Source organism: Gobio gobio, assembly GCF_949357685.1.
Source record: "Gobio gobio genome assembly, chromosome: 13".
Lineage (NCBI taxonomy): Eukaryota > Metazoa > Chordata > Actinopteri > Cypriniformes > Gobionidae > Gobio > Gobio gobio.
Window position 1 is genome coordinate 52,787,159 of NC_137106.1, and position 12,425 is coordinate 52,799,583.

Below are 12,425 nucleotides of genomic sequence, written 5' to 3' on the forward strand. Positions count from 1 at the left end.
GGAGTCTCTCAAGTGCACTGCACTCGCAACCAAATCAATCAAACATAACAGCCAATCAGAAGAGCGTGTGGGCGGAGTCTCAAGCGCACTGCACTCGCAACCAAATCAATCAAACATAACAGCCAATCAGAAGAGCGTGTGGGCGGAGTCTCTCAAGCGCACTGCACTCGCAACCAAATCAATCAAACATAACAGCCAATCAGAAGAGCGTGTGGGCGGAGTCTCTCGCGCACTGCACTCGCAACCAAATCAATCAAACATAACAGCCAATCAGAAGAGCGTGTGGGCGGAGTCTCTCAAGTGCACTGCACTCGCAACCAAATCAATCAAACATAACAGCCAATCAGAAGAGCGTGTGGGCGGAGTCTCTCAAGTGCACTGCACTCGCAACCAAATCAATCAAACATAACAGCCAATCAGAAGATCGTGTGGGCGGAGTCTCTCAAGCGCACTGCACTCGCAACCAAATCAATCAAACATAACAGCCAATCAGAAGAGCGTGTGGGCGGAGTCTGCAAGCACAGCACTCGCAACCAAAATCACAGCCAATCAGAAGAGCCAATTTGTCCTACAATACACTTGTTTGTTCAGGGTTTGAATGTTCTTGTCTGAGGTGAATATGATCATTGTCTCGCTTCCAGTAAGGCTGTAAATCTCACACAAAATGATATTCAAACATTAAATAAATCATAATCAGTAGCTGAGATTGGCATAGTTTGTATGTTGTTGTTTCCGCGTCATGTCTGGTTAGGACCCGTGTAATATTACAGCTCATATCTATCTACACAAAATGACAGCGGCTCTGCACGTGCTCTTCCTTATTTTCCTCATGTTTGTTATCGAAGTGCTAGTCTCAACACTAACCAATCAGACCTCAAGGTAACCAGAAAAAAAAGAAAATATTTATGCTCTATACTCCTGGCTAACCCTAATCTAAATGTTATTCACACACTGTTTGTGTTTCAAGCCTATTAGTTATTTGTTCTGTGTACCACAAAAGGGTTTTTATTCTTATGCAGCTTTTTCCATTCAATCAGTGAAGTCCGCTTTATTGCCACAGCACTTTATACAGTACAGATTGTTTAAAAAGCAGCTGCACATTAATAAACAGGAAAATATGATTTCAGAAGTCCCGGAAAACTGTGTTCGATGATGCTTAACAGATCCGCTGTGATTGAGCAGCGTGAACATTCTGCTAAACATCTGTTTCCTGAAATGACCTGATGTTGAGCAGATGTCTGACAGGTTTTCTTACTCCTCCATGACAGCAACATCTCAGAGATGAGGAAACAATATAAAGATGCTTTCCTGAAGAAACACGGCATCAAGCTGGGCTTCATGTCTGCGTTTGTGAAAGCGGCGGCCTACGCTTTGACAGACCAGCCTGCCGTTAACGCTGGTACGTGTCTCCACACACACACACACACACACACACACACACACACACCTTGCAGTTCAGCGTTCAGCTTCTGACCACTTCAGGTTAAGCCGCTGGTAAGCGTGTGTGGTTATGTGGTCGTCTGTTCGAGTCTAAAGAACATGTTTTACAGATTACCCCCTCCTCTCTTTCCTTCCAAACCTCATTGGCTTGGCCTACATAGACAGCCACGTTTAACACGGTTTCATTAGGCCAGTGTGTGTCTATATTTGCCCAGAGTCACACCATTTCATCTTCTTCTTCTTCGGATACTTGCATGCGTCGTGTCTGATTGAACGCTCTCACGATCCGGGCTATTGTGCACTAAAACTAAAACCACCTCTTACTTCAAATCAAAGAAAATTCAACTCAAATAAGATCAAATGTATATACATTTACAAAATTACTAACAATTAAAATAAAAAACTAAATAAAAACTTATTTCAGCAGATGCAACTTTTCTTATTTGCATTATTTCACTTAAAGGTGCACTATGTAACTTTTTTCAGTATAATATCCCAGTGTTATATATTTTGTTCAGTTGAGTACTTACAATATCCCATAAGTTTTTGTAAATCTGAGATGCTCTTTTACCCGAGGAACCGGGGCGTGGCCTGACGAACGGCAAAATTACTAACAATTCAAATGAAAACAGAAAATATAAAAATAAAAAACTATTTCAAAATATAAAAAAATCATCTTAAGCAGATGCCAAGGCAACATGTTTCATTTACATTTAGTTTATCTTGATTTACTAAAAAAGAAATGTACATTTGTTTAAAAATTACAAAAACCCACTACAAAATTACTAACAATTATTACAATTAAATTAAAAAACTAAGAAAAATATTCCAAATATTGATTAGAAATAAAATAAAACTTGATGTACTAAAAAAAATAAAACACATTTAAAAACGACACAAACCCACAACAAAATTACAGTAAAGATAAAAATAAAAGCTAATTTAAAAACTTTAATATTATCTCAATGTTAGTAAAATGACAAAACACTTCCAGTGAAACGTTTCCATTCTCATTACACTAATATGCTTGAGGATTTACAGACAATTATAGAAGTGTGAAATGTGTTTTAGATGACAAACTAGTGACATTTATATAAATATATAAATATTAGGGCTGTCAAAAGATTAATCGCGATTAATCGCATCCAAAATAAAAGTTTGTGTTTACATAATATATGTGTGTGTACTCTGTTAATTATTATTTATATATAAATACACACACATTCATGTATATATTTAAGAAATATTTGATGTATATACATTTATATAATATATATAAATATAAATGTTTTATATATAAAAATAATATTTTTTTCTTACATGTATACATGAATGTGTGTGTATATATATATATATATATATATATATATATATATATATATATATATATATATATATATATATATATATATATATAAATAATAATCAACAGAGTCCACACACATATATTATGTAAACACAAACTTTTATTTTGGATGCGATTAATCTTTTGACAGCCCTAATAAATATATTAGTGCTGTTAATGTGTTAATTTAAAGTCCTAGTTAACGCGTTAAAATAATTTAACGCAATTAACACAAATAAATGACAGAAGTACGTGAAAATGCGTCATTAATGTACGTTTCGTCACAATCACACTGAGCATCTACAGCACCTGTAACCCTGGAGGAGGAAATGTCCATCTAACTCTTTAACTCCATTCTGCTTCTGTTTGTGATCAGGCCATTTAAAGCCGTTAAACAAATCTATGAGTTAAACTGATGTAAAGAAGGCCAGATCACATCATACGAGAGAGAATAGAGACTCACATCGCGCTTTTACTCAATGTTTCGTTCCAGTGTGTGCTTTGCTTTAAAACACGAGCTCTGTCGTATTCTGCCTTTGTTTCTGAAGAGCGCAATTTAATCGCACACTTAAGGGTTAGTTCACCCAAAAATGAAAATTCTGTCATTAATTCATTTGTGCTTAGGTGTGTATACATTTATTATATAATAGAATTATATGGACTCCTTATATTTGGTGTCATTTTGGAGTCTCCAATGAACCCTGAAGCTGCAGAAAATACAGTTTCTCAATCTGATTGTTTACTTTGGATATAGCAAATTATGACAAAATGAATGTTTAATGTGATAAATGGCGTATACTGGAAGGGTTAATTCACCCTAAAATGAAAATTGTGTCATTAATGACGTCCCCTCATGTCGTTCGACACCCGTCAGACCTCCGTTCATCTTCAGACACAAATGAAGATATGTTATATATATTAAATTTATATAATAATATTTATTATAGATATATTGACCCACTAGAGTGAGATGGACTTTGTAACGACGGGTCTTGAGAGAGGAAATGTCTTACGGGTGTCGAACGACATGAGGGGACGTCATTAATGATAGAATTTTCATTTTAGGGTGAACTAACCCTTTAAGTATACGCCATTTATCACATTAAAGGGGAGGTTCCGTGTTTTTTTCTAGGCTTGGTTGTGTTTATGGGGCGCAGTATAACATGTCTTAATACTTTAGTTTTTTTTTAACGCCATATTTTTCTTATATTTGACCTTTATTCCACACCGCTGTCGTCCTTTGAACGGCTTGTTTGCTTCCTGCTTCTGTGAAGCCCATCCCTCCGAAAAACGCAATGGTTTTAGATTGGTTAGATGGCCAGTTTGTAGTTCTGCAATAGCTCTCTCTCTCTTTCGTAATGACGGCGACGTGGCCTCGCCCACTTTGTTGAATGTTCGCGGGGGCAGTGTTTGTTAATAGCAGGTGTTCATGATGTCACCAACCCGGGAAGAAGCTTGTTGTAGTCCAAACCGGCCGTTTTTGTAGGCAAAAAACTCCCATAACTTTAAAAGACAATATCTCCGTTTGCATTGAACTTTCAGCGCTGTAACTTTGCAGATACTGTTCATGCTCAAGCAGCAACATTACACACTAACTAAAGTTAAAACCCCTTTAAACATTCATTTTGTCATAATTTGCTGTATCCAAAGTAAACAATCAGATTGAAAAACTGTATTTTCTGCAGCTTCAGGGTTCATTGGAGACTCCAAAAGGACACCAAATATAAGGAGTCCATATAATTCTATTAAACACACCTAAGAATCTATTGACAGCCCTAATACATACATGCATACATACATACATATATATATATATATATATATATATATATATATATATATATATATATATATATATATATATATATATATATATATAAGCTATTGACGGTTGTTTTTATCTATGCAGTCATTGATGACACAACCAAAGAGATTGTGTATCGGGATTATGTGGATATCAGTGTGGCCGTCGCGACACCAAAGGTAATTCCCACAGGTTTATTCCTCTGAAAGTGTGACTCTCATGAGAACAGGTCCAGTAAAGACATTTATAATGTTACGAAAGATTCAATCTCAATAAATGCTGTTCTGCTCATCAAAGAATCGTGAGAAATGAGCGTTGATGACGTCTCTCGTCTCACAGGGTCTGGTGGTTCCCGTGATCCGAGGAGTGGAGGGAATGAACTTTGCAGACATTGAGAAAACCATTAACGAACTGGGAGAAAAGGTGAGACCGATCTGAGCCAATGATTTGAGCTGCTGTCTGAAGACATGCTTATTTAGCTGCAAATGGAGCAACTAACCAGAAATCTTTATTTAGGTAAATATGTTACATGACCTAAAAAAACAGCGGTGGTGTCACTGGTAGAGCTGATGCCTAGTGAAAGGAAAAATCAAACCATAGAATTTCTGAAAAATGCTGCGGTTTATTCCTCTAATGACTTGGTCCGGTTTGAAGAGCGGAATCAGAGCACCTTTTACGCATTTAGCTCAGGGGCTTTCAAAGTGTGGTCGTGAAATAATGTGCTACACCGTGTTCACCAACTTCAAGGCGTGTTTTTTTATTATCTGAAATGTGCTACGATTAATACTCCAAAGTGACGTCAAATAAGCAAAACGTAGACATTTGGGGTTTCTTCACACTTGCTGTTTGAGCGTAAACAACATCTGCAGAAGTTACGACGCTCAACGTTCAAAGCAAAGGGAGCAAATCTCTTTTTAAGGACTACAACAAACGGCTGGTTGGGACTACAACGAGTTAGTGACATCACTGACCCTAACATTGACATAAGCCCCGCCCCCGGGAACATGTGGAGAAGAGGAAGAGTTGCTGTAGTCGAGTCGCTCAAGCTGTCGTCCGTCTTTCACATTTATTGATACAGTATGTGTGTGTGTGTGTGTGTGTGTGTGTGTGTGTGTGGGGACTGGTAATCCCTACGCTATGGGGACAAAATGTCCCCACAAAGATGGCAATATCCGAAATCCTCATCCTTGTGGGGACATTTTTAGGTTCCCATGAGGAAAACATCTTATAAATCAGACTCAGTGATGTTTTTTGAAAATGTAAAATTGCAGAATGTCTCCTGTGAGGGTTAGGTTTAGGGGCAGGGGCAGTGTAGGGGGATAGAATATACAGTTTATACAGTATAAAAACCATTACGCCTATGGAAAGTCCCCATAAAACATGAAAACCCAACGTGTGTGTGTATGTGTATGTGTGTGCGCGCGAGGTAATCAGAGCTGCTAACACAAGCTTCCTGAAAGAGGATGGGAGCAGTAGCTCATTTGCATTTAAAGACACACATACAAAAACAGCACGTTTTTGCTCACCATCAAAAAGTGACAATTTTAACATGCTATAAAAATGATCTGTGGGGTATTTTGAGCTAAAACTTCACACATGTGACATTCACAACAGACGTGAATTCGCCTCATGGGCGGGGCTTCTGCCAGCGGCTCGTCTCGTTGTGAAATGGCTGACATGGATTGTTTTAAAATACGGTGAATAAACTCAATTTGCCGGCTTTAGCTATAGCTTGTAGTCTCAATATGTAGAGCTCAAATTTTTTACTTTTACAACTCACCAGACTGTCCGACCTCCTCACTCACTTTCTTCCAAGCAAGATCCTTTTTATTCCTGTTTCTATAAAGTATGAAGATGTATCGACAGCTCCGGGTATCCACAGATGATTCTGTCCTCATTGTTGTCACTACTAGAGCAAGCTCCTGATTGGTTAACGCGCCACGAATATACGCCAAAGTTCAGATTTTTCAATTTGCTCGAATTACTTATGTGCGTCAAACATGATTTCGTTTTCATCCAAAAGAGGTGCCAACTATATTCAGAATATACAATGCCAGGTCTATTAGAAATGCAGAGAAGACAAAAGAGCTTGTTTAATTGACTGTGTTTAAGTCTTGCTGCTTTGTGGTTTTCCCATAGGCTCGTAAGAATGAACTTGCGGTGGAGGATATGGACGGTGGCACGTTCACCATCAGTAATGGAGGGGTGTTTGGCTCCATGTTTGGGACCCCGATCATCAACCCGCCACAGTCTGCCATTCTGGGCATGCATGGCATCTTCGACCGGCCCGTGGCCATTGCTGGGAAGGTTAGATGTGAACGTTTTGTCACCTGAGAGTGCAACAGTTGTGTTCATGAAGTAAAACGCCATTCATTTTCTTCATAGAGGAACTTATTTATTACAATAACTTATAAACTGTTAACCCTTAATCGGCCCTTGGGCTCCAGCTGACCCCACTGGACTTTCCCTCCATTTTTAAAAAGTGTTCCCTTCATCTCAGGGCCATGAGACTCTGTGACTTTACTAAATAATCTAAACATGCACAAAAAATCTGGGCTTGATTTGGTTGTTCTAAAGGTGTGTAAAAAAAAATGTACCGTTTAAGTCCCTCTGGGGTCAGATTGAGCCCACATTGAAAATGAATGGGAAAGTGTAAAAAAAAAAATCACTTTTTTTGTCAAAAATAATCAACTAAATCCAGTATAAATCTGAAAATTTCTACATTTATATCAAGGTCTGGTCCTAGAGCATAAACACAAAGTAGAACGAACTTTCTATCTCATACACACACGCGTACACACACACACACACACACACACACACACACACACACACACACACACGTGTGTGACTGCAACAGAGAGTATTTTTATTGAAATTGGCAAATAAAATCAACAAAACTGGCATAAATATGAAAGATTTTCATACGTAAATGAAGGACAAATACTAGAGCACAAATGCAACATGGAGCAATCATGAGAAAGAGAGAGAAAAGGGCAAATAAAAGAAAGATGAAAGGCAGCTTAACTTCTGCATAACTTCCCTCTGGACCTCTAGTGGATAATGTGGTCATTGCTCTCTCTCTCTCTCTCTCTCTCTTTCTCTTTAACTATAATTCCTAAAGTTTTTCCACAAACCTACAGATGGCGGTATTCTATCCCTAACACACAGAGAAATGTCCAAAAACTATTTATATTTATTTAAGATCATCATTCAAGTGATTTTTTCATAAAAAAATAATTTTTAATGAGCCAGTTTATGATATAGTTAAGTATTTGTGCAGTAAATAGGTAAAAAACTACCAAATACCCACAAAAACACCGCAGAAATGTATAGTTGAGAAGTAAATAAAAAAAATTATATATAGTTTTCCATGTAAAAAATGTATATTTCCTTATGCAATCGCTCTGTAAATGTTTGGGGTCTATCTGAGCCCAAGGGACTCAAACGTAAACCCTGAGGGACGATTAAGGGTTAAAGACAGACCTACTGTGAGCTCAAAACATCCGTTCACATTTGGGTTGAAAAACTACATTACCCATGAGGCTGTACAGAAAATTCCACCAATCAGAGAATTGCAGCTCTAGAAAGCTCCGCCCACTCTCATTGAGCACCACAAATAAGTAATCGAGTCTCACTGTGCTGTCAAAATACTCACCATAACACAAAATAGACTAATTTGTGTGAGGATACACTATTTAAAAAGGCAATTCATTTAAATAAGTGTGAAATTTATTATGAATAACAAACTGTTGACATTTATTCAAAGCAAGTAATTAATCGGATGAACATTGAAGAACAAGTCAAATATAATATAGTATATACGCTGTACCACACCGGAAAATGGTCAAACAAGTAGTTTTTCTACATGATTTTCTTTTCTATTTAAATGCACATTTCTTTTATAAATTGATCATGTATATATTTGGGAAACCAAAGATAAGTAAATCTTATCATTGAATCCCTATCGTTCCCTATAACTCATCCTCACTCTCGTCTCATGGAAGAGCTAACCGTAAATATATCGCTGTATTCATTTTCTGACAAGAACAAATAATTTAGTTGCTTATACATAAACACAACTATACTACAATAAACGCTTTAAATAGATAAATAACTGCATTATGTTGTCGATAAATCCCAGTGGGGAAATACATTTCTGCTATTCCACTGTGGGACTGCGTCGCCATTTGGCAACTTTGAAATTTTCTCAATTTACAGTAAAACTATGTTCGACAAAGTGGATTTGTGAATAAAAATATCTATTTTACTCATCAAAAGATGCAAAAAATCCCCCTCGAGAAGAGAAATGAGGTTAATCGAGCGATTTCTTCAGCGGGAAAGACATTCAAATGTCATGTGACTTAAAAACAGCACTTCATTGGCTACCTTAAAGGAACACGCCACTTTTTTTTGAAAATAGGCTCATTTTCCGTCTCCTATAAATGCTAACGGTCTAATCAGATTCAATGATCTATGCTAAGCTATGCTAAAAGTGCTCCGGCCAATCCCGGAGATCGGCTGAATGGATTAAAAAATGGTCAAACTCAACTGTTCAACTCTAGACAGGGTTCCCACGCTTCTTGAATTTCAGACTCATGGATTCAAGGCCTGGAAAGTACTTGAAAATAATCACAGGTCCTTGAAAGTGCTTGAATTAAGTGTGAGCTATATTTTGTTAGAGTAGCATTGTGCTATTACAAACATTAGCCTTCATGAGCAGCCAAAGCCAGAACAAAACAGCATTACTGGAGGAAGATATTTCAATATATTTCTGCTGTTCCATAAGCGCCATCTACTGTCTAAAGCCCTATTCGGACGGATAGTTGTTTCTGGTGGGGTCATACGGTATTTTCATCATTGTCAGGGGCTAGTCTGTGATTTTATTGCCCCCCGAATCCAGAATGTCAGTGTTTTTCCCGTGTAAAAATCCCCGGCCCAATTACCTACAGTTTTTAGACAAACACCAAGGACATGTGGTAGTTTTCTACCAGTTTTCTAGAATATATCACTTCAAAATTCACTGTTTATATCCGTTTTGACCACTGAAGGCCACCGTACGTTGCGCTTTGCTGTAATTTGGATGCATTTTAAAGATCATTACCGAAATGCTGGCAAGTATTTACAAGAGCAATATTTCATCACCGCTCAAAAATAAAAAGAAGAAAAGCATGTAAATATTTGAATTGGGCCGTTATTACAGCAGCGATTATATCTGTTAAATATAATATATGTGCAGGTCTTAAAAGCTTTCAAATTGGTTTTTAAAAAGGTACATGTACAGGTGATTTAATAAATAATTTTGCTTATTTTTTATGCCTAAGAATTAACTTGTTCATATCTTTTCATTTAATTGGAAAATTCAAGTATACAATATTATCTCTATATTTTGATGTTTTAATTAAGTAATGATTTATAAAAAAGAAAACTAAAACTACTGTGAAATAAATGTTAAAAGCAGGAATAAGAGCTGCAAAAACTGCATCTTGTACACCAGCCTCTTTACTCATTGGATTTTGTACAATTGGACATTTTTCCTCATTGGAAATTGTATTTTAGTTGTCAGTTTATGCCTCAGCGTTATTGCATTAATGACAGACTCAGGTACAGTAGGTATTTGATATATTGGCAGTAACACACACACCTTTATCGTATATATTGTGCTTGATTTTAATTAAAATGTGCTTTAAAAAGTCCTTGAATCTGGTGTTCATGAAAGAGTGGGAACCCTGTCTAGAGGAGATGGAAAATGAGCCTATTTTTAAAAAAAAGTGGAGTGTTCCTTTAAGGCCTAGACTTTTCATTCCCATATTGCAATTTATTGTATTTTTTAATGAATAACATGGAAATTAGTATAAATTAATTGTTGCCGTATGGCAACGCTGAGGATAGATAGAGGGTTAACTGGAATCAGTGGAGAAAAACTACATTACCCATGATGCTGTGCAGAAATCCCACCAATCAGAGTGACACGAGTGAGCCCCGCCCACTCCCATGAAGCGCCACAAATGACGGAATCGAGTTGATCCAGATATCCTCTCAATATACTAAAGTGTTTTCTCTGTAGTTTTTAATTGGATTATGCTGTTCGCAGTGCATCATGGGATTGTAGTTCTTTCCCCTCACTGAAGCTGTTCAGTCTGTTTTTCAGATGTTTCAGATCAAGCTTTTCTAATGTAGCGATTCTCCTAGCTGGTTGTTTCATTTTAAGATGTTTTAAAATCCCTACGGGAGAAATGAATGGAAAAACTACTTCCAGAACCAGCGCGGCTGAATAAGTGCATGCCATTAATGTGTGTGTGTGTGTGTGTGTGTGTGTTCAGGTGGAGGTCAGGCCGATGATGTACGTGGCTCTGACGTATGACCACCGTTTGATTGACGGCAGAGAGGCGGTGACCTTCCTCAGGAAGATCAAATCAGTGGTGGAGGACCCGCGGGTGCTGCTGCTGGACATGTGATCACACACACACACACACACACACTCACAGCCCGTCTGACACACACACTAGGCCCAGACGCGCCACTGTTAGAGTAACGACGGCAGCGGGGATTGGAGTGGGATTCGCATCGATTAGCTTCATGTCAACTTGTTTTACCGTGTAAATGTCCGCCGGGTTTCCGAATATCATGGGGTGTGTGGCCCTCGAAGGAAAGCCCATCTCTGTACAATTCAGCACACCAAACATGACCTGTGCAATTATTTGTTTCTAAATGACGAAATGATGCTAGTAATATACAGTATGTCATATTTAATCTGTTCTGTGTAACGCTCAGCAGAAACACTATGTTCCAGTGTGTTCCCGCACAACTCCATCAGAATCTGCCCCTGTAAAGAACCAAAACTATGAGATTTTAAACAATAAAAAGATTCAAATGCTCCAGATTTGTCTTTTCTGTACAGCAAACAGAAGCCAAGTCAGTTCACTAGCGTCTGATGGCCTGTAGCTTTAAAGGTGCCACTCAAAATATGGAAATATGAACATGAACTGCTTCCTCCTCTGTCAGCTCTAGCCAATGAAAAGACACAAGCGGAGAAATATTGCCTGAGCTCATTACTATTCATGAGCTCGTCCAGCTCAGACCACGCCCACATAATTTGTCTAGCTCAGTGGCAGTTTTTATATACAGTAAGGACGGCTGAACGTCATATATATATATATATATATACAGGTCCTTCTCAAAAAATTAGCATATTGTGATAAAAGTTCATTATTTTCCATAATGTAATGATAAAAATTTAACTAAACTGCACACCAACTGAAATATTTCAGGTCTTTTATTGTTTTAATACTGATGATTTTGGCATACAGCTCTTGAAAACCCAAAATTCCTATCTCAAAATATTAGCATATCATGAAAAGATTCTCTAAACAAGCTATTAACCTAATCATCTGAATCAACTAATTAACTCTAAACACCTGCAAAAGATTACTGAGGCTTTTAAAAACTCCCAGCCTGGTTCATTACTCAAAACCGCAATCATGCGTAAGACTGCCGACCTGACTGCTCAGTGGTCCAAAGTACTTTTTCCGGATGAAAGCAAATTTTGCGTGTCATTGGGAAGTCAAGGTGCCAGAGTCTGGAGGAAGACTGGGGAGAAGGAAATGCCCAAATGCCTGAAGTCCAGTGTCCAGTCCCCGCAGTCAGTGATGGTCTGGGGTGCCATGTCCGCTGCTGGTGCTGGTCCACTGTGTTTGATCAAGGGCAGGGTCAATGCAGCAGATTCTGGAGCACTTCATGCTTCCATCTGCTCAAAAGCTTTATGGAGATGAAGATTTCGTTTTTCAGCACGACCTGGCACAAACAGGTAAATGGTTTACTGACCATGGTGTTACT

At 37.9% G+C, this 12,425-nt stretch overlaps 1 protein-coding gene across 1 annotated transcript in view; it reads left to right on the top strand.

The window, feature by feature from the left end:
- The window catches only part of dlst (dihydrolipoamide S-succinyltransferase), a 44,025-nt gene extending 32,557 nt beyond the window's left edge, over window positions 1-11,468 (top strand). Inside the window, exons 11-15 of the mRNA XM_079833473.1 lie at window positions 1,269-1,399; window positions 4,695-4,768; window positions 4,929-5,012; window positions 6,729-6,896; window positions 10,913-11,468. Coding sequence (XP_079689599.1) covers window positions 1,269-1,399; window positions 4,695-4,768; window positions 4,929-5,012; window positions 6,729-6,896; window positions 10,913-11,047 — 592 coding nt within the window. The 3' untranslated portion in view covers window positions 11,048-11,468. The remainder of the gene's footprint in view (window positions 1-1,268; window positions 1,400-4,694; window positions 4,769-4,928; window positions 5,013-6,728; window positions 6,897-10,912) is intronic.
- The last annotated feature ends 957 nt before the right edge of the window (window positions 11,469-12,425 follow it).